At 35.1% G+C, this 26,537-nt stretch overlaps 1 protein-coding gene across 10 annotated transcripts in view; it reads left to right on the top strand.

Annotated features, from left to right (window-relative positions):
• WAC (WW domain containing adaptor with coiled-coil) overlaps positions 1-26,537 on the top strand; it is an 85,274-nt gene that overhangs the window by 35,823 nt on the left and 22,914 nt on the right. For 7 of the 10 annotated variants that reach the window (XM_035713367.2, XM_049100324.1, XM_049100310.1 and 4 more), the window contains exons 4-7: positions 10,540-10,646; positions 17,562-17,677; positions 18,242-18,354; positions 22,675-22,983. In XM_035713367.2, coding sequence (XP_035569260.1) covers positions 10,540-10,646; positions 17,562-17,677; positions 18,242-18,354; positions 22,675-22,983 — 645 coding nt within the window. The remainder of the gene's footprint in view (positions 1-10,539; positions 10,647-17,561; positions 17,678-18,241; positions 18,355-22,674; positions 22,984-26,537) is intronic. The other 3 variants (XM_035713373.2, XM_049100330.1, XM_035713372.2) reach the window with 1 other exon arrangement.

Below are 26,537 nucleotides of genomic sequence, written 5' to 3'. Positions count from 1 at the left end.
TAGTTTGGGGTTTTTTTGTTTTTTGGGTTTTTTTTTTTTTTTTTCCATTTGAGAGAGATACAGAGCACAAGGGGAGAGGGAGAAGCAGACTCCCTGATGAGCAGGGAGCCTGACATGGGGCTCGATCCCAGGACCCTGAAATTATGACCTGAGCCAAAGGCAGATGATTAACTAAGCCGCTACAGGTGCCCTGTAGTTGTTTCTTTTATGACTGAATCTGTTTCTGGAACAGATACATTATAGGAATTTCTTTTTCCTTGAAAGTTTGAAACTGTTCCTAAATAAACCTATATAATCTAAATCTGGCTAGGGTTATGATTGGACAAGGAATCTGGTGAGAAAATGGCCACATAGGATTGAAGGGAGAGTGAAAAGGGATGTAATATTTGTCCAAAGAATGTTGCCATAAAGTTGATACATCGGTTAAACATTATCAGCCAATAGGATCTATTGAGCTTCTTCTCTCCTAATTATTGAGCTTCTGTTTTAATTTTTAAAATACCTTATAGTAAGCAACATTTGCATCTGCTACTTAATGTATATAAAATTGACTTAGGCAGTGTGCCAATGTTTACTTTCTCTTTAATAGACAACCCTTTAACACCTAGACTCAGTGTCCAATGGTAGATGACCAGTAGCTATATACAAAACTGCAACCACCTTGACTGTCTCAACACAGGCAGGATGACTAAGTAGCAGACAGATGGGAATTTTTGGATAGATAATGTTGTGTGCAGTGTACAGAGACACTCAAGAGCAGTATCAAAAATGTCTTACCTATAAGGGAAAACCCCATGTTTTCTTTGAGATACCTCTGCTATAATATGCAGCTTTTTTTCCTTCTAATACTTCATGATTTTGGGAAAAGCACTTTTCCCATTATATTTTAGTCTACTGACAGACCCAAGCACTGTTGTAATCACAGGGATTATAGCCATGACGTAACAGGCAAAAGTCCCTCTGTTCCAGGAGTTTTTCTCTCGTAGTAGAATAGAGGGACAATATGAAATGGACAAACGGGATAATTTTACATTATGATTTGTGCCTTAAATGAAATAGTGATTTGAAATGGTAATGGCACGTAGTAGGAGGTGGTTGAGGGGAAATCTGTTTTAGAGGGTAAAAAAAAAAAAAAGTTAAGTGACCTCCTTCACTTTTATTATTAGGCAGAGGCAAAATCTGGACTGAAGTCCCAGGTTACAGGATTGAGTGTTTATCTCACTGGTCATTTCACATGTCTATTTTTTAAAATTTGAGGTATAGTCACGTACCACCCCCACTCCCACCAAAAGCACCATACCTATTAGTAGTCACTCCCTATTTCTTTTCCCTGCCCACTCCCCACCCACTGATCATCTATGTATCCTGATGAGAGTTTTCTATTTTGGACTTTTTTTTTCCTTCCATCTTCATGCTGCATGGACTGTATATTGGACATTTCGTATAAATGGATTATATATAGTCTTTGTGACTGGCCTCTTTGACTTAACATTGTGTTTTTATGATTCATATATGTTTGTCATGTGTCAGTACTTAATTCTCTTTATTTTTTTCCCAGGTTAAAGTTTGTTTACTTCAGTAATTCTTAGGTCCTTTAAAATTTTCTATAGGAGAATATCATACTCCACTTTTTCCAGATTTACATGACCATGTGACAGTTTTTTATTTAAAGCATCTCATAGGATATTAGAGTTTGAAAAATGATGAAATGGGAATCTAATCTAGACAAGTCAAAGTCACATGTATGGTACTTTTTTTTTTTTTAACAGTTTTGTTGATGTGTACTTCACCTCTCGTAAAGTTTACCAATTTAAAGTTTGCAGTTCAGTGGTTTTTAATGTATTATTCCCAGTTGTGCAGGTGTCATCACAATCAGTTTTAGAACAATTTGATCACACAAAAAGAAACCCTATAGCTTTCACTTTGCCCCCAGCCTTAGGCAATCTCTTTCCTATCTCTATAGATGGGCTTATTGTGGAGGATGTTTTTAAGTGGAATCCTACAATATGTTGTCTTTTGTGACTGGTTTATTGGACTCAGCATAATATTTTTAGGGTTCATCCATGTCATCTTGTGACAGTACTTGTTCGTTTTTATTTTTGAATAATACATATTCGTTAATCAGACATTTGACTTGTTTCCATCCTTTGGCTATGAAGAGTAATGTACCATGAACACGTGTGGGCACATGTTTTCACTGCTCTTGGATATATACCTAGAAGTAGAATTACTGGATCATATGGTAAATCTGTGTTTTAACCTTTTTAAGGCTATGTGTTTAACCTTTTAAGGAAATGCCAGACTATCTCCCCAAAGCAGCTGAATATTTTATATTCACGACAGCAGTGTGTATGAGCGTTTTGGTCTCTCTACATCTTCAACACTTGTTACAGTCTGTCCTTTTGACTATAATACCTAAGTGGCTGTGAGTAGTATCATTGTAGGTTTGATAGTCAAATCCCTAATGGCTAATATTAATGAGCATCTTTTCATGTGCTTTTTGGTCATTTGTATGTTGTCTTAGAAAAGATGTTTGTTATCTTTCAGTCATTTTTAAAGTGTACTGTTTACTTTTATTGAGTTGTAAGAGTTTCTTCTAATAGAACTAGATAAATGTCCTTTGAATAGGATTTGCGAATCTGTTTATGCTCTGGATTGACTTCTCACTTTCTTGATGATGTCCTTTGAAGCAAGAAAAGCTTAAATTTCAACGAAGTCTAATTTATATAATTTTTTCACTTGAAATTTGGTGATGAAATAAGCCTGTATTTTCTTATAAGAGTCTTAGGGTTTCAGCTCCGTGATTCATTTTGTATTAGTTTTTGTGTATAGTGTGAAGAGTCCAACTTAGCTTTATTCTTTTGCATGTGTACTTTCCCTTAAAGTATTTTATAAATTTAATTTCTGGTTTGTAGATAAACATATTACCTACACATACCAGAGTAGGAAAGATGTGGGTTGTTCCAAAGGAAGTATGTAATACATACTTTGTACAAAGTAGTTTGTATCACTGTGCAAAAAAGATATGTGCATATTCGTTTGGGATAAAGGGTAAAGGGTAGTGCTGTTTTTTTTTCTTTTTTTTTATAGATTTATTTATTTAAGAGAAAGAATGCATTTATGTGAGCCCCAGGGTAGGAGAGCAGAGGGAGAGAATGTCTAGCACACGCCTTGCTGAGAACTGAGCCACATGGCCGGGCTTGAGATCATGACCTGAGCTGAAAAACCACGGTGCCCCAGCAGTAGTTTTTTCAGTGAAAGCTACATCTTTGATTTATCTCTGTTAGTTTATTAATTTTTGGTCCTTAGTCTGTTAACAAAGGAATCTTCTTGTTACTATTTGTTCATGACAGATAAAAGTGCAGATATATTGTATGGCATTATTGTTGGTGATGAAATTTTTCCAAGTGATAAACATCTTGGTAAAAGTTTGAAACAAAACTAAGTACTCTACAGTACAATTTTCACAGCCGTTATAGTCCTAAAAAATGTAGCATATTGTGTTAAGCAGAATTAGGTTCTAGGCTCAGCTAATTAGGTGAAGGTGACAATGGGCAACTTCATCTGGAGCAGTGCTGTCCAGTGAGCTATGTATGCAATTTAAAATTTTCTACTAGCCAATGTCTGGAGTTAACTTTAATTATATATACCATTTAATCTAATATGTTGAAAATAGTGCATCATGTAATCCATTTAAAATTTTAATATGCTGTTATTTTACATTATTTTTGTATTAAGTCTTTGAATCCAGTATGTGTTTTACATATGCAGCAAATTTCAATTTAGATTAGCCACATTTCAAGTACTTAGTAGCTGGCCTAATGGCTATCACTTGGATAACACCAACCCTAGAGGGAGTAATTCAACTATAGGGCACTGTCAAATGAAAGTCTATTGTTGACACATTATCTTACTTAATCCTTTCCACTTTCACCAGGAGACATAGTCTAGTTAGCTACATTTTGCTTTTCCACCACCATTTAGCTCATGTACAATTAGTAAGTTGGATAATGACATCAATAAACTGAAGCTGTGTTGGTTCATATGTGCAATTTTTTTTTTAGGCAAGGAGAATCAGAATAGCAGGAGTAGGGTTATAACCTTCAAATAGAAAAGAAAAAGCTCTCCTCCAGCTGCTGCACAGGCAAGATCTCTAAAGAAAATTCAGTTCTGCTCTCCCAGCCTTGCATGGCTTTGTCTGTGGCAAGTTACACTTTTTATCTGTCCATTTTAACGATAGCCACAGTGCTCAGAACTTCACTTTTGTGTTCTTAGCCTCAGCAAGCCTCATTTCTACCCTAATTTTTTTGTTTGTTTTTGGGTTTTTTTTTTTTGTTTTGTTTTGTTTTGTTTGCGTTTTTAGTATCTCCTGAAACAATTTATAACCATGCTGAGCTGCTTGCCTGTGCTGTTCAAGTTTTTGTTAAAGCTCTGGTTATAATAAAGTTGCATAGTTTGCAGTGATTTTCTCCTACTCTGTTTTTTCCATAAGACTTGGTTTTAGTGTGATTTTGCAGAATTTAAGGTTTGTCAGGAAAACATGTTATAGTAAAAATACTCATTATAGATGTGGTTTTTTCTTTCTAAAATCTCCTTATTTTTAACTGTTTGTGGTCTCTTGTTTCGAACTAATGAGTGGAAGACCAAAGACTGCAGAAGACAGTAGAGCATTTAAAATAAAGTGTGGCTCACATACTAACCACATCAAAACCATCTTACTAAAAATTTACACCTTGGGGGTCCCATCCCATATACTGCAAATCAAAATCTCTGTGAGATGCAGCCTTGAAATCTATATTTTAATATACTGGAATTTGAGATCCACTGCTGAACTTTATTCAGTCTTAACTACTATCTGTTTTTATTAGTTTGAATAGCAGTTTAGGGTGACAGATGTCCTTGAAATCTTTCACTTAGTATTCTAGGTATACCTTACACATTCTTTCCAGTTATTTGTAGATGGCATTAAGACTTAATCTCCAACTCTGAGGATGTGGTAGTGAAGTCTAGTGATTGTCATGTTCTGAATAACACAAAAATGCCATAGTATTTACTTCTAAATAGAATGAAAACTGTTGTTTCACTTTTTGAAAAGCTGGTTGCATTTCCGAGCCTTGTTTGCTCATATAGAAATAGATGTTCCTGGGGCAGCCCCAGTGGCTCTGCGGTTTAGTGCCGCCTTTGGCCCAGGGCCTGATCCTGGAGACCCTGGATTGAGTCCCACGTCGGGCTCCTTGCATGGAGCCTGTTTCTCCCTCTGCCTGTGTCTCTGCCTCTCTCTCTCTCTGTCTCTAATAAGTAAGTAAAACAAATATATATATAAGATATATATATATATATTCCTTCTGTTTTTCCTCTAATATCCAAGTTCCTTTTCTAAATGGAAGTACAATGTAATTGCTTAATTTCTAGCTGAGACAGGTACATATTGCTACATATTTTGACCCATTTCCCAGAGTACTCTCCTAGGGCTCCCATCTTTCTCAGCCTGGAGGTTCTAGCCTTCTCACCCTTAAGATTTAGCTTCTGAAGTTACAGAGGATGCCAAGTAGGGATTATCTTGCCTTTTAAATATTGAAGATTCTGTCAGGGAAAAAGGTCAGTATCTTGCAGTATGTTATATTATTTATCTTAAATTAATGTTTAATCTAGGAGTTGGCACAATTTTTCTTAAAAAGCTGAATAATATTTTAGTCCTGTAGGTCCCACAATCATTGTCACAATTAAAAGAGAAAAAAGTAGGGACTGTTGAGTGTCTGCCTTCAGCTCAGGGCATGGTCCCAGAGCCTCAGGATCAAGTCCCACAACAGGCTCCCCTTAAGGAGCCTGCTTCTCTCTATATCTGTGTCTCTGCCTCTCTCTTTGTGTTTCTCATTAATAAATAAATAAAATCTTAAAAAAAAAATAGCCATAGGTAATACTTAAATGCTTGACTGTCGCTGTGTTCTGATAAAACTTTATTTTTTTTGTCTTTTTTTTTTAAATTTTTATTTATTTATGATAGAGACAGAGACATAGGCAGAGGGAGAAGCAGGCTCCATTCACCGGGAGCCCGACGTGGGATTTGATCCCGGGTCTCCAGGATCGTGCCCTGGGCCAAAGGCAGGCGCTAAACCGCTGCGCCACCCAGGGATCCCCTGATAAAACTTTAATGATGCAAACATGCACCAAGCATGTTGTAATTTGCTGATCTTTGGATTCTAGTCTGACATTATTAGCATCCAATCAAGTTAATACACCTCCATTTCATATTTGCCTTTGGTTAAGCACTGGATGAAAGAACTTTGCTCAGGCATAAATGTATTATAACCCTGCCCCCAAACTCAAAATCTCAATAGTATCCATTTCTTTGAAATTTTATAAGACTTGCTTCATTAATGCTAACTTTAATTTCTTAAAGTATCATTTAAAATCATTTTTCTCTCACTTATCCATAAATACCTTTCCTCAAAGAGATTTTTTTTTTTTTAAGTACTGAGCCCCCTTTTTTGGTAATATGTAGAGAGCATAAAGGGCACCAGACCACATAAACAGCTTTTGCTTCCATTACTCTCTTGAGCCAAATAGCATCTATGAGACTATCTTTTACTAGTATAGATATTATCTTCCTTTGTGCACTTGAATAATCACCAATTTAATACTAAAATTCTGACTTCCAAGTTTTATGCATGGCTCTATTCTTCTTTGGATATATTGCCAACCACAAATCACGTGTTTTTTTTTCTCTCAATCTTAGGCTTACATGCACCATACTACTGGAAAAAAAAAAAAAAAAAAACCTTCTTATCCTAAAACATACAAACTTCATTGTAGGGCAGGATAACAAAAATTCATGTGGATTTTTAAGATAAAAGTTTTTTTTTTTTAAAGATTTTGTTTATTCATGAGATAGGCAGAGACACAGGCAGAGGGAGAAGCAGGCTCCCTGCTGGGAACCCAATGTGGGACTAGATCCCAGGATCCAGGGGGGTCTGAGCTGAAGGCAGAGACACTCAACTGCTGAGCCACCCAGGCGTCCCAAGATAAAAGATTTTAAAGAAATTTTGTGTTGTAGCACTTTGCATATAGGTATGGAAAATGCAGTTTTGGAAAATCATAACCACCATCATCATTGCTCTGATGCTGGGTAGGGTGTTTATAATCACTTTGCTTTTCTACTTGTGTATTACTTCAGTTTGGAAAGAACTATGTGGAGAAATTAAAAGGCTCAAGTGAAATTACCCCCCCCCCTCCCCAAATACATTGGAAGATAATATAAATTGCAGTTTTTAAGGAGAGTTAGACATAACAGTATGCTCCTGTTATGTAGGGGCAAATCGGCGCTGCATTCAGTTCTTAAGCACATCCTTTTGGCTGGAATCTAAAGATTTATTGCCTGCTATACCATACCATGCTTTCTATAAAACCTCTTTTACTTAGTTTTGGATCCTATTTATGAACGTCAGTTTATTCTTAGCCCCTTACTAAAATATCTATATCTTAATCTTGCTTCTCACTTCTTTTTTGCTAAGTGGTCTATGGTCTAGAAAAATCTTTTTCACAGGATGTAGACTCTAATCCCTAGTCAGAAAGCTCCTGTCTCTGAAAATGTCTTCCCTCTTAACAGCTGATTCAGTTTTCTCTTGTCTCTAAAGTCTTAGGCTAGTATGCCTTGATACTTGTGTTTTTTCATTGTTAAGCCCTCTAAAAAAAAAACATAGGCTAGGCCAAAAGCTGTCTGATCCCACCTGTCAGACTGATGGACGATGCACTGTTTATTTAGAGGTAAGAGCTTAACTAATTGGGTGCTTGTCAATTTTATAGATTTAAGCATAGATCATCTTGCTTAATATATGCAGGGCTGCCTGGGTGGGTCAGTCAGTTATGCATCTGCCTTCGGCTGAGGTCCTGAGTCCTGGGATTGAGACCCACGTGGAACTCCCCTGCTCAGTGGAGAGTCTGCTTTCTCCGTCTCCCTCTGCTGCTCCCCCTGCTTGTGCATATTCTCTCTCGCTCTCTCTGTCACATAAATAAATAAAATCTTAAAAAGAATATATGCAAATAAATGTCAGGGCATCTAACCCAGGCTTAATGGATTATTCTAGGATTCATTTTAGTCTATAAAATTGGCCTTTTCTTCATGATTGCCAACATATTGAAGTTTCTATGGGAATCTCAGCTCTACTAAGGATGCATAAATATGACATTCTTTTTATATATTATTGTTTCTTATCTGTATTGTCCTGTAAACCTGATTTAAAAAAAAAAAAAGAGTTACATCTGAAAAGTGCAAATTTTGGCCTCAGTTTAAGATTTCCTTTTCTCTCTTTTCTTTTCAACATTTATTTATTAATGAAGGACACAAGAGGCAGAGAAACATAGAGGGAGAAGCCTTTGCTTCTTGATCCCAGGACTGTGGGATCATGACCTGAGCCACAGGCAGATGCTCAAACACAGAGTCACCTAGGTGCCCCATGTTTAAGATTTTCTTAAAAACTTGTGAAAATTTTTCTTTGTATGAGTGTTTTGGAGTTTTTTATTTCTCCCCCTTCCCCAAGAGGGTCACAGGACCCAGTCTTTAGTCATTATCATGGCTTTGACTTATTACTGTGAAAAGATACAAAGCAGAGTCAACCAAGGGAAACGCTATGCAGAGCAAAGCCTGGAGGAAATCAGGTGCAGGCTTCCAAGAGTCTTCTCCTGGTAGAGTCACGCAAGACATACTTGATTTCTTCAAGAATGAATTGTGACAATATTTGTGAAAGGTTGACTTATAAAGGAGGCTTATTGGCGATTTAGTACCCAAGATTTTTATTGGATTTGGCTTGTTAAATGGGTACCTCTACCTACCATGTACCAAAAATCTGGATTTCCAATAGGAAAGCATGTTAAGCATAACCCATATTGTATGCACAAACAGCTTAGGCACAGTGAGCAACTGTTAGCTCTTGTGGGAACTTTCCAGAAATCTAGCTTCCCACTTGTCAGCCAAAAACCAACTGTGCAAACAGGCAGGCAGGCTTTTCCAAGGATAACAGTCTTAGGCCTGCTGTGTTAACTTTTATGCCCACTGAGTTTATCTTGACTGATTTCTTTTTGATTGTGTTTATCCTTAAAATGTTTACTGAAGAATATTTTGCCTGCTGTATTAAAGTTTAGGGTGTTTTATATAAACACATGTCATACAGCAAGATTAAAACAAGTAGATAAAGAAGTCATCAAGCAGTAGCCTTGTTGAGAAATTGCCTCTGTTTATACCTACACTGTGTGCCATGTTTTTCAGTAATCCTTTGCTGTCTTTTGTCACATCACTAGCTTTTTTAGGTCTTTGAATCTGCTTCTAGGTTCCCTTACAAACTGGCCCTTACCCAAGGTTAGATAACCTTGGCTGTTGCCTGTTTTTGTGCCATACTCTTCATTCCAAACTCATAGTGCTTGTTGATATTGTATAAGGCAAAGTTAGAGTCCCTACCTTTCACTTCTAGCGTAGGAGACTTCCAGATCAACTTCTTATTAATTCCTAGTGCTACGTAGATCTGCTGACCGTTTCCACTTGGATGTCAGAGTTATCTTCTGTCTCAGTTCACTTTTCTTACCTACTTAGCTTCCCTTGTTGACTGAAATAGTTAATTCTTAATCATTTCTGCTGATAACTGTTGTAGTTTGAACCCGTAACTGATTGCTAGACCATTCAACCATTTCTGTGACTCTCCCCCACTTTTTGCTCATTGCGATGTAACCTTCATACCATTACCAGTGTAGTTTTTTTTTTTTAACATTGAATTATGGTACCTTTTTGATGAAAAATTAAAATGTGGAATGAAATTGAAATACTAACATAACAATCAGACATCTGTTGTGAACATTTTTGTATCCTTAATCAGTGTTTTGAAGGTCTGTATTTTTATACTTTGGCTTTTCTTAAGACAATAAACACTGTCACCCTGATGGTCTTTGAAATGTGTGGATTATTCATAAAATTCATGAAATACTTTTAAGCAATTCTTAGAGTTGCTTGAGACTGTTTTCATTGTCTTGAAAGAGAGTAGTACATTCTGGAAGACTTAACTCTCAATATTGTTTTAGTTGAAATATTGGCAAAACTTTAAAAATCAAGTTGCAGAGGCTGTTGAAGAAATTGAAAAATAATTGCAAAGTCATATTGAATATTTATGACTTTAGTTCTTTTTCTATATCCGTGAATTTTTGTGCCTTTTTTCTTTATGTTGTGTTTCTGTCTTTAATAAAACTCTTATTTAAAGAAAAAGTCGTTAGAAATGATATTGATGAGATTTTGCTCATCTAATTATACAAAACATTTTTCCATAGGCTATCGGCCATGTAAGCTATATGCTCTTTAAGCCACATATTTAGTAGGCTCACAAATACTTGATATGTAAGAAATTGTGTGTGTGTGTGTGTGTATGTACACATATACGTGTTTGTATACACACGCACATACAAGATGCTTAAGTAAAATGATGATTTAGGGATAGAAGCCAGTTGAAATGAAACATGAAATACAACTTATAACTCACTTTGGTCTTTATTTCTTTTAAGGGACCAGTTACTCTCCACAAGAAAATTCACACAACCACAGTGCTCTTCATAGTTCAAATTCACATTCTTCTAATCCAAGCAATAATCCAAGCAAAACTTCAGATACAGTAAGTATATAAACATGCCCAATTTTGTTTTGAGGGGACATTTCATGTGTATGTGTGTATGTTTAATTTATTACCCTCCCCTCTTCAAAAAAAAAAAAAAAAAAAAAACTCCTCCAACAAGTATGTTAAATCTAATGTCTTTTTTTTTCTATTTTAATCAAGATTGACGTTTTTTAAAATGTATTTGAGGTAATGAGCTAATCGTATTAGAACTGAGAATAATCAGGAGATACCATTTGTATTATTTCATCACTTCCTATATAAAGCAAGGTTTGCCATTGCAATACCTGAGATATAAAGAACTGTAGATTATGAAACTTCTGAGTTAAAGTGGTTTACCTTGAGCTTGTTCTCGTTCTCTAACTACAATATAAACTTTAAACAACTATTCAGAACATTTGTGTATTACACACCTGACTAAACACTAGTGATATAAAGATTTCTGTCCTCAAGGGAATGAAAAGAATTTTATATATTTCTAAACTAAAGTAACTCAGCTTGGAATTTTTTATTTTTCAAGTCAGGGTTCAAATGAAAATTTTTCATGCATTAATTCAACAAACATTTAATAAAATAACATTTCGATTTGCCAAGCATATGCTAGGTTGTAGATAGTAGTAGAAAATGTGGCCCATCTTAAAGGAACTTTTGGACCTGTGGTGAAAATTAAAACAGTGCATGTTAAAGTGGGCTTGGGAGCACTCAAAAGGGGAACACTCAGTTTGGATGAGAAGAAGGTATGGGTGCAAGTAACACTCCCCAGCAGATTGAATATAACAGCCAGTTGAAGAGGTCTGGAATTTTGTTGTATGCAAAGGGAACAGCATCTATAAAGACACAGAAGTGTGAAATGGCATAGCATATTTGGAGAACTGCACGTATTTTGAAAGTGTGAAAGAATGGCGCAAGAGCTCAGATTACAGAGATAAGTGGGAGCTAGATCATAAAAATTGTATATTACCAAGAAATATGAATTTTATATAAAGGCAGTGGAGAGCTATTGAATAATATAAATGGTGAAGTAACCTCGTACTTGGAATTTAAAAAATTCTATCAGATGGTAGCGTGGAAAATACAGAAAGGAAAGAACAACTAGAAGGCTATAAAAGTGTAGGTTGAATCCAACAGATTTTGCCTTGGATATTTGGGTGATCATCCTACCTTAATCAGATTTGAAAGGTCTTTGAGACTGATTATTTCTGACCCCTTCTTGAAACATTGTGGGTAGTACATTTCCAAAGAAATTCAAAACATAAATGATAGATAGCATTTTCATGAAGATAAATTTAGAATAATTTTAAATACTGTAACAGAGTCTAGGTAGGAAAACAAAACATGTTAGTTATTTTAGCACAGAAAATTTGACAACACAGAAAATTTTACATGCAGGATTGGTTAAGCACATACTGCCTGTTATTGAGGAGTGGAGAAACCAAAAAGGAACACTGAGGTAACACACATACAGTATATATATATTTACCCTGAGAGCTGAAGTATGGTAGGAAGAGGATGTAGTTATTAGAACCTAATGGCTTAAAGGAGGGGCCCTGCAGAACTGGTGATATAGTACCTGCAAGCGGTGTGATGAAGCTGGTTCTGGCTTGGGTCAGATAACAGAGAACTGGAAACTGGAGCTGTGGCTGCTAGGTGTCTCCTTGTCCTGCCTCTCAGTGTGAATTCCAGTGCCTCCTATGGGCAGAATCTAACAGGAAGCTAGCTGACTAAACAGCATTATTTGCAGTATCCCAGTCCTAGTAGCATCACAGTAGAGAAGGGGGTGGTGTTGAGGCTGAGACAGCAGCTTAGTAAACCTTAATAGTTGTTGTCATCAAACTACTTGTAATGAGTTATTTCCAATAAAGTATATATTCAGGATTTTAGAATGAATCTAATTTCGTGGAAAGTGGCCTTGTTAATTTGCAAAGTAACAAACTCTAAAGTGCCACTTATCATTACAATTTCAATTTGGTAGTTCTTTGCTGATAGTTACAGTGGCAGGCCACTTGGACATTGTTTTGGCTTTTTAAAAAATCATAATTCAGAGAAAACTAATTCTGCTTGTTTTGATTTCTAAGACATGGGCTAAATGTAGTGAAATCAGAAAGAATAAATAATGGGCATGTAAGCTTGATGGACCCAAATCATAAACGGTGTCAGGGGATTTCATTTTATGGGTGGAAGCTGAAGACTGTTACCTGAATGGATTAAGTGTTACGTGTTTTCAGAATCAGGATTTCCCTTTCTATAAATTTCAAGTATAGGTATATAATCTCCGAGTAATGGTCTTTTTCATTATAATGCACCCAGTGCTGTGAGCATAACACCTAAATTATTTATAAATTACAAATTTAATCTTATCTGAGATGTTAGCTTTTGAATCTTTCTGCAGGTTACTGTAAACTCACTTTGTCTTTAAATCACTTTTAATGGAAGTTTTTGAGTAAAAATTTTAAAACATAAAATTAGTTTTTATCTAATATTTTCATAATGAAAGAATAAAATAACAGATGAATAACGTAGGTCAAGACATTATTTTAACCTAGGTTTAAGAAGTTATGGAATAACTTTTTTTTAAAAATAGTTCTTTTTTCTCTTTGAAGTTTTCAGACTTTAAATCCAACTTTGAAAATCAGTAACAATATTATCTAGTTATCTACATAGACATTTGGTTGTATGAATGATTTATATGTATCAAACGTTGATGATGGTCTAGTAGAAGTTAACCTTATTTTTTCAGTATTAGATTAAGATACTCACATGTAGTTCCCTAAGTCCTGTGATGAACATTTATTGTGATTTAACATAGAACCTAGCCTATGATAAACTATTTAGGAAAAACTTTTTTGAATGTCTCTTCCTTCCTAATATAAATCATAATAAGACTTACAGATCACATGTAGCTTGTTATAGATTAGTTATGCATATTTGTGATTTTTAAGACGCCTCCGAATTGCTTCATTTAGAAAAAAAAATTATTCACATTTAAAGAGTTAATTGATATCTTCCCTTCTACATATCTACCAATTTTGATTTGCTGGGAAGTTCTTTAAATTCAATCACAGATGACTTTGCATTTATATTCCAGCACCACTTGTTATCCCTTAAATATCTTCTGCATTTTTTGGAGCTTTTCAAATTGAGGCTCTCAAGATCTACTTTCTGTAACCAGTCTTTGCCTGAAGATATTCTACTTAATTTTTTAAAATATATAAATTTATCAGAAAACTCTTAGGCCCCATGAATTTCTTTGTTATAGTAAATGCCTTTCCTTGATGTTGTAGATGTTATTCAGTGAACCATTCCTTATTAACAATTCATCAGTTAATTTCTAGGATTAACTATTTTTTTTTCCATCTTTTCACTTGGGGAAGAAGTAGTAGGATTCTGTATTTTAAGGGAGAGTGCAGAAAGGGATATACACTTTTTTAAGAGGAGAAAAACATGGTTAAAAGACATTTTGAATTGAAGGAGAGCAGATGGGTGCCTCTTTATTTGTTTAGTACATTCTTTCAGAGCAGTCCTTTTCATCCCTTTTGGTCTCAAGACCTCTGTCTCTACAGTCATGAAAACTGAGAGCTGTTGTTTATCTTCTACCAATATTTACCATATTAAAAATTAAAGCTTGATAAATGAGTCACTTGGGTGACTCAATCAAACATCTGCCGTAGGCTCAGGTCAGGATCCTAGGGTCCTGGCATAGAGCTCAATGTCATACTATTCAGTGGGGAGCCTGCTTCTCCCGCCGCTCCTCACCCTTGCCTAAGAGTGCCTGCCATGTCCCCCAACTCAAAATCTTTATTTAAAAAACTTGATAACTATGAAAAATAATTCTAAAATCAGTTGATTGTAAACCCTTTAATGTTAGCTTATGTAATGTTTTTATGAAAAATAATTATAAAATTAAAAAAATAGATCTTGAGTATCTCTTTAATGCCTCTCTTAAGAGGAAACTTCAGATGTGCTCTGCATTCAATCTTCCATGATAACATACTTTTCTACAGCATCTGGGAAAACTCCACTGTTTTTGTGGTAGAATGAGGAAGAAAAAGACCATCATATTAGTGTTATTATGAAAATAGTTTTGATCTTTTGAAATGATTTTGGGGTCCCTCAAGGGTTCCTGGACAACACAAGGAAAACTCCTGCCTTAGTATATCAAGCCTAAGCCAGCAAATTTGAAGTGTTTGCAGACCTTTTTGAAGTTTAGTTCTTCGCTTGTTGGTTTTTTTTTTTAATTTTTTAATTTTATTTATTTATTCATGAGACACACGGGGGGGAGGGGCAAAGACACAGGCAGAGGGAGAAGTAAGATCACGCCCTGGACCGAAGGCAGGTGTTAAACCGCTGAGCCACCCAGGGGATCCCTAGTTCTTGGTTTTAGATACTCTTTTTTTTTTTTAATCAAATTTAACAACTTTAAGATCTAATGTTTAATATGGTGATGGTAACTGGTAACACTATATTGTGTAATTGAAATTTGCTGAGATGAAGACTTAAATGTTTTCATAAAATCTGTTAGGTGATGATGTGTTAATAAACCAGATGGGTGGAATCCTTTCACAGTGTCAAATCATCACAGCATACACTAAATATCTTCCAGTTTTGTCAATCATACTTCAATAAGGTTGAAAATACACAATGAAGAAAAGCATTGTAACACCTATTGCACAACAGTATTTAAATATTTCCCATTACTAAAAGGTTTCCCCCCCACAACCTTTTTTTTTTTTTTTTGAGTATGGAAGTGGGGTGGAGAAGATAAACTAGAGTTATTAGTATGTTGTTGTAATGCTGTACGCTGAAACACATTTTGTTAAGTAAGACATTAAGTTATACTGAGCTAAGATTTGGTGGGCAGAATCCACACAGTGTCATAGACTCCTATTCTTCAAGGTTCTGGCCTGTAAACTTTTAACTGTCCTGGAGTTAACCTGGGTGTAAATTAACTGTCATTAAATAATATACCATTTACTTGAGCTGGAAAAAAAAATACCCTTTTTTCTTAAAGTGAGACTTTGACAAGGAAAAAAGTATGTTGATATAATTTTTTTTTTTTTTTGATGCATGCTCCTTATCCCCTGCAGAACAGGTAACAATTCACAAAGCCATCGCTTTGAAGAGCAGTGGTGTAGATCACTCTGCCCTGCTCTGATGTCCTCTCATCCACCTGTCTCAAATCTTATCTACCTCTCCAACCAGACTAGTTATCATAATCAATCTCATGTAACCACCTTCCAAGCAACCCAAATCTTCCAGATACATGCATAGAAGTATTCAGTTTGGGGCAGCCCAGGTGGCTCAGCGGTTTAGCGCCACTTTCAGTCCAGGGCCTGATCCTGGAGACCCGGGATCGAGTTCCACGTTGGCTCCCTGCATGGAGCCTGCTTCTCCTTCTGCCTATGTCTCTGCCTCTCTCTCTCTCTCTCTCTCTCATAAGTAAATAAAATCTTTAAAAAAAGTATTCAGTTTGTATAATAATTTAGGTACAGGGAGTAGTAAGTGGTGAAAAAGCTTTTAGAACTTGGCCTTCTGTGATTGGGTTTCTGCAACTTGGTTGTAGCCTACCTTTGGAAACTAGAAGGATTGAGAATTAACTTTCTGTATGAGAGGTTTGGAGGCACAGGGCTGATTGCCAATAGCTTCATTATTTTGAGGCATAATCCCAAGAGCATAAGTGTGACAGAATCTGCAATATTTTTTCATCTCTTAAAATTATTGCAGCATTTTGAGAATTGGTATTGATTTGGTGGCAATAATGGGCATCCTGAAACTTAAGTTTTTATCCTTTTTTCTGTCACCAATTAGTTTTATGGCGTATGGATAACTCTTACGACTATCTCTAGGCTTGTTGCCTACTTGGCAAAATTAAAGCTGAGTCAGCAGGGCATGAAGGTTCATTCTTTTCCTCAAGCTTTAAGATTGGGTCACTGTCCACTGGTGAACCAGAATTGTAGACTACCAACGTATAACATTTCATTAATCTCAAAGCTCCTTTGAGGAAATAGTCCAGAAATTCATCTAGAAGTAACTTGGGATTCTTCCAGATTCCTGGGGCCAGTGCACTTCTTTAAATTTTACACTTTTTAGATCAGTAGCATGGAAATTGGCCCTCCTTTCAGATTTCTCTAATTTCTTTATAATTTTACTATACCAGTAAAATACCTAAAGAGAATGTATCTGAGAGTTTTTGAAAGGCTAGTTTTTGTTACAGGGATATGAGTGATGCTGCTGACCTCATATATTATGTGAGACAAGGTTTAGCTTGCCCAATCTCATGGATTTTGAAGGTGAAGCAAATATATGGCTTTTAATTAGCTCTGTGTTTATAGTTCTATTTTTAAATTCTGTGGGTTTTTTTTTTCTTCACTAAGTAACAGTGAATACAGACCAATTGTTCTTGGTTACTAATATATATGAGTATTATTGTGCATGAGTTTAAAATTGATACGCCATCATGTCATGAAATCAGTTAAGTATGGGTTTTCTAATCTCCACCCCCCCCCCCATGTGACAGGATTTCAGCAATTAAAATTATGTAATGGGGAACTTTGGTAATGCTTTTCCAAAGTCAAGATGTTAATTTTGCATTTCTCATTCTGTGCTTAATAAACTAATGTATATGAATCTGTTTTAATTTCGTATTTTACTGGATTTTCCATTGTTATTTTTGAAGGTTTTCATAGACTAAAGTCTCCTAAGAGATATAGATAGATATCTACACACACACACACATAGATAGATATCTACACACACACACACACACACACACACACACAATTACATTTTATATCAGGGTACATTTTTTTTATGGTCTTTTCCCTTATATGTGCTTTGAAAACCATTGACTGTTGAAGTTTCATAATAAGTGGTTAAATAGTATTAATATTTTCTAATTTTTAAAAATGTATTTTTAAGCCTTATGATTCTGCAGATGACTGGTCTGAGCATATTAGCTCTTCTGGGAAAAAATACTACTACAATTGTCGAACCGAAGTTTCACAATGGGAAAAACCAAAAGAGTGGCTTGAAAGGTATTTGCTCTTACTCATTAAAAAATACTTATTATTCTTGACTACAGCTTAACATCTTAGAACTTTCTCAGCTTAGGTTTCTTAGTGAAACTCCTCATTCCCCCCTTTAATTGCAATAGTTGGCCCATTATGTTTTCTATAATTTCTCTTTGCTTAAAAAAAAAAAAAAGAAAGAAAGAAAAAACTTGGATAAGTCACTGTCCACAAGGACCTTGTAAACCATCAGTATATTTAAGATTTTATATCAACCTATATTATCATTTATAATGAACATTTTCATAATTTGAAGTATATTAATGTTTCCTTCATATGTGTAGAATTAATATTGGGGAGTTTTGGTTGTAGGGTTTAATGGTGTTATAAACAATTGCTATAATGCCATCACTGAGAAACATTAATGTTCTGTTAGCTATGTTTCATCTCCCATACCAGTTGATATTATGGCTATGTTCAGTTCTTTTATTTTCCATATAACATTCTGTTGAGCATTTGGTCAGAAGTGTCATATGTAAACTCATTGTACCTGATGTAATTTTTATGAGTTTATCTATGTTTTATTTTTAGAGAACAGAGACAAAAAGAAGCAAACAAGATGGCGGTTAACAGCTTCCCAAAAGATAGGGATTACAGAAGGGAGGTGATGCAAGCAACAGCTACTAGTGGGTTTGCCAGTGGAAGTAAGTATTAATTTTTTTTTTCTTTGAAACAACATGATGTTTAATTCACTCCTATAGTCTGTATGTTTATATCCATATGCATAGCTGTTTACATATGTAAACTAAAATAATATAAATGTATAGTTTCTTTTATGTTAGATCTGTCTTCCTAACCTCCACCATTTTGTTTCCTGAAAAGGAAAAGAGTTCATGGAGGATTAGTACACGTATGTTATTCTTCACTACTCATACTGGCTATGATGCAGTTGAATTGGTGGAAAACAAAATCTCATATTGTGGATTGACTCTTAAAACAGGAGTTGTTTGGGTTTTTTTTCCCCCCTTTGCTGAATTGTGTCCTGTTAAACTGGACAGTGAAACTTCTTCCAAAACTCATTGAATGTTTGAATCTAACAATTGAATTGTAGCCACACACAGATGGTAACATTAAAGTGTCTCTTGGTGTTTTGTGTTTATCAGTGAGAAACTTTTTTACCTTTTATCTGGGAACTGATTACATCATCATAGATGTGAATAGCATCTCTATACTGTGAGCATACCTTAAAGTTTTTTGAGGTCACATTTTGTCTAAGTGGGACAATATGAGTAATATGCATTTATTTCTTAATTCAAATTAAATTTGAATTTGAAGCTTTTAGTAAAGGTCCTCTATTCCCAGTGGCTTCCTTTTGCCCAGAATAGAATTTAAATGCCACCATAGACTTCTTAGGCTTTTTACTAGATTTTGAAATTTGGAAGAATTTTTAAGATGTGTTCAGGGAATTCTTGGACATCTTCTTCCTGTAACTTACATAGAAGGTTGTATTTGGTCTTAGCAAGACAGTACTGCTTTTTTGATGGGAAAAGTTTTAAGATGAAGCAGATAGTAAAGTAACATAATTCTTCACTGAATTTTTAAGATATGTTCCTTTGAACATTTAATTTTTTTGTACTAGTGAAATTGTACTTAATTCTTACAAAACAATGATTTAGTGTACTGAAGTAAGGAAATTAAAACTATTTTTGAGACAGAAGACTTGGGTCCTGGTTCCATTTTACTTAATATCTTGAATAACTGTTACTTCTTGCAAACAATCAGAAATAAGGTAAAGGTTTTCCTCTCCAGGTTTAAAAAAAAAAAAAAAACCGCACCCAGCTTGTAGTAGTTCTGTCTGAACAAACTGCAGAAGGATATTGAGAAGATATGGTGGAGGAGTGGCAAATGGTTGTAAAAAAATAGTCACTTTTTTTTTTTTTTTTTTTTTTTTTTTTTTAAGATTTTGGGCCAGGCCTCTCACTTAGTGGGTGATAGTTCCCAGAGAGGGAAAAAAAATAGCCTAGTGCGTCAGCTTTATTCTTTCCAGAATACCCTATCATTTTAAGTCTCTTCTCCTCTCTTGAAGTAAATGGAAGTAAATAAAGATCTGATGGAAGTATTGATGAAAGTGAAAGTAGTGTTTTTTGTCTTTCTAATAAACCATCTTTAAGGAAATAAAATCAGAATTGTGTTTTTAAATTGTGTGCATCTTTTTCTTTCACAAATGAAGGAGTTCCTTCTCTTTTTTCTTTGTAATTTCAAAAGTGAAGCATGTTTGTTACTAAAAAATAAAAAGGGGATTTTTTTAATTTCATGAGCCAAGAACATTTGGGGACATACACTTTTTTCTGCGTGTATATAAATGTGTATTAAAACTACATATGTGTGTGTTTTACATAATAAATGGCATTATGTTACTATTTTTAACCTTTTTTTGTTCATTAATATTTTGAGGAAATATTTCTGTGTCAGTTTAGAAATCCCTGTGTGTTAAAATTACATGGTTTTCCTTTTCTTTTTTTCTTTTCTTTTTTTTTTTTTGATGTGCCCTCATTTATAGGTAATCATCTGTGGATACTTGGGTGGTTTTTATCCTTTTCCTACTGTCAGCAGTGCTGTGATGTCTATCTTTGCCCATTACTTCCTTAGTCACATTCCTAAAAGTGCAAATGAGGAGTCAGTAGGTCTCTGTGTGTGTTGAAGTACAGTTATGTGTCTCACTTTTTCAGTTTTAAGTGATAATTAGAAAAAAAAAACAAACCTTAGCTATATTTCTTTTTATTTTTCCTTAATTGGTCAACTGAGTTATACCTAAGTGTGGTAGTAATGAAGTCATTAAGTCATTTAAGTGCTTAACTTTTTCTGTCCAAAAAGTATTGGCAGAATTTTCCCATGTGTCCAGCACATTGGTGTTCATGTTGGGTAAGACCTAAAGCTTTGCAGTTTGAACTGCCAATACAAGGTATGCGTGTTGGTGGGGGTGGGCAGATTGAAAGATTTTATATGAAAGGAGAAAAAGGTAGAAAATCAATTTATTTTATGCACTACAGCAAATAATGTTATCTAGAACTTGACCTTGAAAACTTTATGGATAAAATTTTTAATTTGGTTTTACTGCTACTAGATTATTTTCATTGTCTTTAATCTGTGCCTTACAGAATTATTGCTCTATACTTAGAGAAACCTTAACTTGGTGTTTCTCAACTGTAGCACCAATGACATTTTGGGTTAGGTGATTCTTTGTTGTGGATTGCTGTCCTGTGTCTTAGGACATAGAGTACTGTACCTGGCCTCTACATGCTAGATGCCAGTAGCACACCTCCTCTCTTCCAAGTTGTGATAACCAAGAATGTCTCCTTATATTTGCCAAATGTCTTTGTTGTGGAGGCGGTGTGCAAGTAAAGTCACCATGTTAACTGTTTTCGTCTAGAGTTGTGAATCATAGAAAGCTGTTGTAGCTACAGCTTCCTTAGTTCCTATAATGCTGCTGCCACTGTAAAGCTTACAAGTGTCTGAAGAAGTATCAACTTTAATTTTCATCTGAATACATTTGCTTGATACTCTTTGACTCTAGTCTTACAGAAGTGAGATTTTTTTCTTGGTGTCCAGGAAATAAAAGTTATTGGTAATCAAGTGACAGGATTGGTGGGAATTGGGTATGGTATTATTTCTGTTTTATTCCTAAACGTTTCTGTTGTAGCAGTATTCTTTTCAGGAAGAAATTGTAGAATAAAATTTAAGTTCCTTGTGCATGCAAATGGATAGTTTACTGATGAGTTAATATCATGCAACAGATGTTTGTATTTTGCTGTGATTAGCTCAATCTGTTCACCTTTTTCTGTTAAGGCTAATATATGTGTAACTTACAACACTGAATTTCATTTATTAAGTCAAAGACTTTGTGTTTTGATATAACTAAAGCTTTTTGGCAGTAGCCAGTACATTCTGTTTAGTATAACATGTAGGAGTTGTACGCTGAAGGTTTGGAAACTGACTTGTAGTTTAAGCATACTTCCTTCTTTGTGCTGTCTTGGTTTCTAGATTCAGAGGAACCATGAATTGGGAAAAAAAAACCTAAAATACTCAATGGGGAGGGCATCTTTTGGTAATATTATTATTACATATGTGCTTGAATCTTAAGATATTTCTCTACTTGAAAGTTGTTTTAAGTTTCAGTTATTGATTAGACTTATAATTTTGGTTAGAGATTTTTTGATAAATTTTATCAAGATTGGAATTTTCCTTATTTTTTTGTGGAAGCAGAAGTATTTCTGAGGTTTAAATGTTTTGTGACCAAATTGGAAGAGGATGTTTTTAATATAACTGGTAATAGCAAGTAGATTTTTCTGACTATGCTGCTGGATGTAGGCCTTCTCTGTTTTCAGATAGCATTATCTATAACTTGAGCTTATTACTAACTTGTATTGTTAGCATTTTCAAAAATATGAACTGATTTAATTACTGATTGCACAGTTCATCATAAATTCAGCCGTCCCATTTAAAGCCCTAGCACAAACTACTTTAGAGACCACTAATTAGCTACTTCAGTATTCAGAAAAATCAGGCTAATAAAGCTAATATTCCTTTGCAGTTGAACCACTGTGGATAATTCAATTATTAGAACCCATGGCCCATATTTTAAAAGAATGGACCATTTGCTTTTTATATTTTTAAAATACTTTAAAATTTTTCATTTGAGTGAAACGTTAAAACTCCATATATGGACTGTTTGTTTTTTTTTTTTTCCCAGTGTTTTGTTTGAATTGTGGTGTGGTTCTAAAGAATCCCCAAAAGCTCATAGCTCATTTGAAATCTGACTATAGATTACTTAGAGTTGAGGCTAAATATCCTCTTTCAGTATTTGCTGGTGGTAAAACTGCAGATACTAACTGGGCTTGCAGTTTTATAACAAGATATAAGTATGTTGCTAAATTAGCTGATGTTATAGACAGGATTCTAACGTAATCTTTTTTCTTCCCCCTTCTGTCATTCCAACATCTCTTTTTTCGAACTGTGAACTAAAGTGGAAGACAAGCATTCCAGTGATGCCAGTAGTTTGCTCCCACAGAATATTTTGTCTCAAACAAGCAGACACAATGACAGAGACTACAGACTGCCAAGAGCAGAGACTCACAGTAGTTCTACGCCAGTACAGCACCCCATCAAACCAGTGGTTCATCCAACTGCTACCCCAAGCACTCTTCCTTCTAGTCCATTTACGCTACAGTCTGATCACCAGCCAAAGAAATCATTTGATGCTAATGGAGCATCTACTTTATCAAAACTGCCTACACCCACATCTTCTGTCCCTGCACAGAAAACAGAAAGAAAAGGTATGCCATTATTACTAGATGCTGCACGTTGAACTGTAGATTGAGTTTTTTTATTATATTACAGTATCTCCATTAGCTTGAATAAGACTCTTAATTATAAATTCTTTTTAAAAGTCTTTTAAATGTTACTGCGTAGATTTAGGTCTAGAGTTAGCCATATTTAGCTTTTTCTTTTAATTTTAATTACTAAGCCTTAGCTGTTTTGCCTTTGACACTTCGAAGTCAAGTGCTTATTAATTTATAAGTTAGTAATGGTTTAAAGTCAAAGGACTGTCCCATCATATTTGTGTAAAAGTAATTTTTGTTTTTTGTGATAATTGTCATGATGGTTTAGTTGAGATATTGTCTCAATTTTCTGTTAATTAAAATTTGATATGAATAGAGACCTTTTAAAACCTGTTATTTCTGCACAACATGCAACTATTGGTTTCAGTTTGTGAATAAGAAAACTGTGTCCTGGGCCAGAAGACAAAGAGTCTTAAAGTCTGAATTAGAACTTAAATCTGAAGGGTAGAAGTTAACTTCAGAACTCCAATTGTGTTTATCCAGCTCAGTGCTGATAACCGTAGCATGTTAAAGGAGAAAAATTGTGGCTACAACTACTCAGGAGATAACATACAACAGAAGCAGAGTGATGAGATAATAAGTTTATTTGCACAGACCACTCACAATTCTAAACTTAACACATTATAATGTGTTTTAAGAAATGAAGGAAATTAAAAGACAATAGGCAAATAAATTATAGGCAGACCCATTAGCAGCCTAATTAGCAGATTAGCATGAGTAAATTCTGAGAAACTTTTAAACGTCCTGTGGGTTTAAGAGATGTTACAGGGAGCTAATGAGTCTTTAAGCTTTTAATCTATGGTTTGATTCATTATTTCACATTGATTTAATTTGCTTACAAAGGGTTCTCATAGATTTCTTTGCTGCTTGTTTTCTTTTATGCATGTTATTTGAATTTCTTCTGTAAGTACTCATTCCATATTTAAACCACGTACTTTGGGCCGCCCGGGTGGCTCAGCGGTTTAGCGCTGCCTTCGGCCCAGGGTGTGATCCTGGAGACCCGGGATCGAGTCCCACGTCAGACTCCCAGCATGGAGCCTGTTTCTCCCTCTGCCTGTGTCTCTGCCTCTCTCTCTCTCTCTCTCTCTCTCTCTCTGATGAATAAATAAAATCTTTAAATAAATAAATAAATAAGCCACGTACTTTTATCATCTGGTGCTTAATGCATCATAAACAGATCGTCCCAAATGTTGTCAGATTCCCCTAAGATAATTTGTACCAAAATCCATATGTTGAAGTCATATTTACCCTGATGCAGAATTAAACTTGTAAAGAGAATTCTTGAGGGATGAAATCTGAATTAATGCAGTAATTGTTAATGTGGTAGTACTTTCTAAAGGATGTTAACGGTTTTTCAATTTTTATAATTTTGATTATTTAGTCACAGAAGTTCTTTTAAAAATCATTAAATCCTGTGGCCTTTTAAAAGTCTTTATCTTGGGGTGCCTGAGTGACTCAGTTAAATGTCTTTGGTTCAGGTCATGATCCCAGGGTTTTGGGATTGAGCCCTGCAACCATCTCCCTGCTCAGCAGGGAGCCTGCATGTCCCTGTCCCTCTGCCCCTCCTCCCTACTTGTGCTCTCCCTCTGTCTCTCACACCTTTTTTTTTTTTTCTCTCACACCTTTTTAAAATCTCAAATAAATAGAATCTTTTTTAAAAAAAATATCTTTATCTCATTTCTCTCTTGTTAATTTAATTCTTAGCTCTTACCTCCTTTTTGAAATTCTTTCCATCACTGGCTTCTGGAATAATGCTATTTTTCAATATTCTAGTTCTCTTCTTGCCCCCTAAATAACCAGTATTGTTCATCCTTTTACTGTTTTCTTTTTTTCTTGCTCAGTATGTTCTCTTTTGCCAGGCAGTCTTATCTACAAAAGTGACTCCCAAATCTTTATTTCTGACTCCTACCTTTTATCTGCTTTATTTCAATAAGGACTTGTTGTGTCCCAAATGCCTCCCTTTCCCCACAGCTTATTCTCAGATTCTTGGTAAGTAACTACACTGTCCTCCCAACTGTTTCTTGTTCTTTAGAATTTGTCCTCATCTCTGTCTACTGACCTGTCAGCAGATCTTGGATTCCGCCTTCTCTATCCTTTCTCTGGTTGTCGCCACTACTATGGAAACTCCAGGCATCTCTCTTGAAAAAGCCTTCTAATAACTGTTCTGCATCCTTCCATCCACACTATTCACTGACAGTTGTTTCATTATAAAATTTAGATTGGATTGTGTTACTTCTAATACTTTTCCATTATCCACAGGATACGTCCATACTTCTTAGTGCCTGACAGTCTGCTTGCAGCCTGTTATATCCTGGGCATGTTATATCCATTCTTGTTGTGAGCTTTCGCTGAAAAAGGACATGCTCTAACATTCCATCCTGTCGAGCTCTTTAAGAGGCAGCTCCAATGCCCTTGGGTTCTCAGCGTCAGTTATGCTCTCTCAGTCTGTGTTTCCCAAACCTCTCCCTGTTATATTTATTTATTATTATAGCACCTATCATATTGTAATTTTAGTTGACTTAATTAAACTGTTTAGAGTTAGGTATTAATTACATGTTGAACTTGGTTCACCTATACTACCTTCTCCCTCCATGCTTCACCATTCCTGACAAATTTTTAAAATATCATTAAAAAAATTTCTTCTAAATATTTATTTATTCATGAGAGAGCGAGAGAGGGTGGGGGGTGCACAGACACAGGCAGAGGGAGAAGCAGGCTCCATGCAGGGAGCCCGACGTGGGACTCAATCCGGGGTCTCCAGGACCACGCTCTGGGCTGAATTCTGCGCTAAACCACTGAGCCACCAGGGCTGTCCAAATACCATTAAAAATTAACTGTGTACCAGGCTTGGTGCTAAGTGTTTACTACATATTTTAGTTTATTTTTTAAGACAGTATTGCAAAGATGGTGTATCTTTTAGATAAGAAGAACCTGAACATTGCCACTGTTTAAGTACATGATGTTAGAGGCAGCTTCTCCAAAATTCATGTTATTTCCATAAAACCCTAGGGTAACGAAAGACACAAATCTATATTAATTTGAACCCCAGTAATTAAAAATTGGTAACAAATCCTAGATGATTCCATTTTAATACTACAAAGTATATTTGCTAATCACAAACTTTTTCTAAAACTTTTACATATGGTAATTTTAAACTTACAGGAAGAAACTTGGTTACCTTGCAGTTGACTATTGAAATAGGAAAAATTGTATAATTTTCCCAAGTATTCCTTGTGTATAAATGAAGACTACTATTTTCAAACTGTTCATTAGTTGGTCTAAATTTGTGAAGTGTCCATTAATTTGAAATATTTCTTTTCTCTCAGGCACATCCATGTTCTTTAAGTTAAGCCTTTTTATTGACTGTTATCAATATACTGATTTCCTTGTTTGAGTTTTCCTTAACAAATAATTTATATTAAAAGGCTGATGATTGGGTAATATCAGACTTTTGGACTCTTGGTTGTAAGTGCTAATAGTATGGCTAG

This window comes from Canis lupus, chromosome 2 (assembly GCF_003254725.2).
Source record: "Canis lupus dingo isolate Sandy chromosome 2, ASM325472v2, whole genome shotgun sequence".
Taxonomy (NCBI): Eukaryota; Metazoa; Chordata; class Mammalia; order Carnivora; family Canidae; genus Canis; species Canis lupus.
Note: the sequence above shows the minus strand (reverse complement) of the source record. Positions and strands in the feature narration are given on the sequence as shown.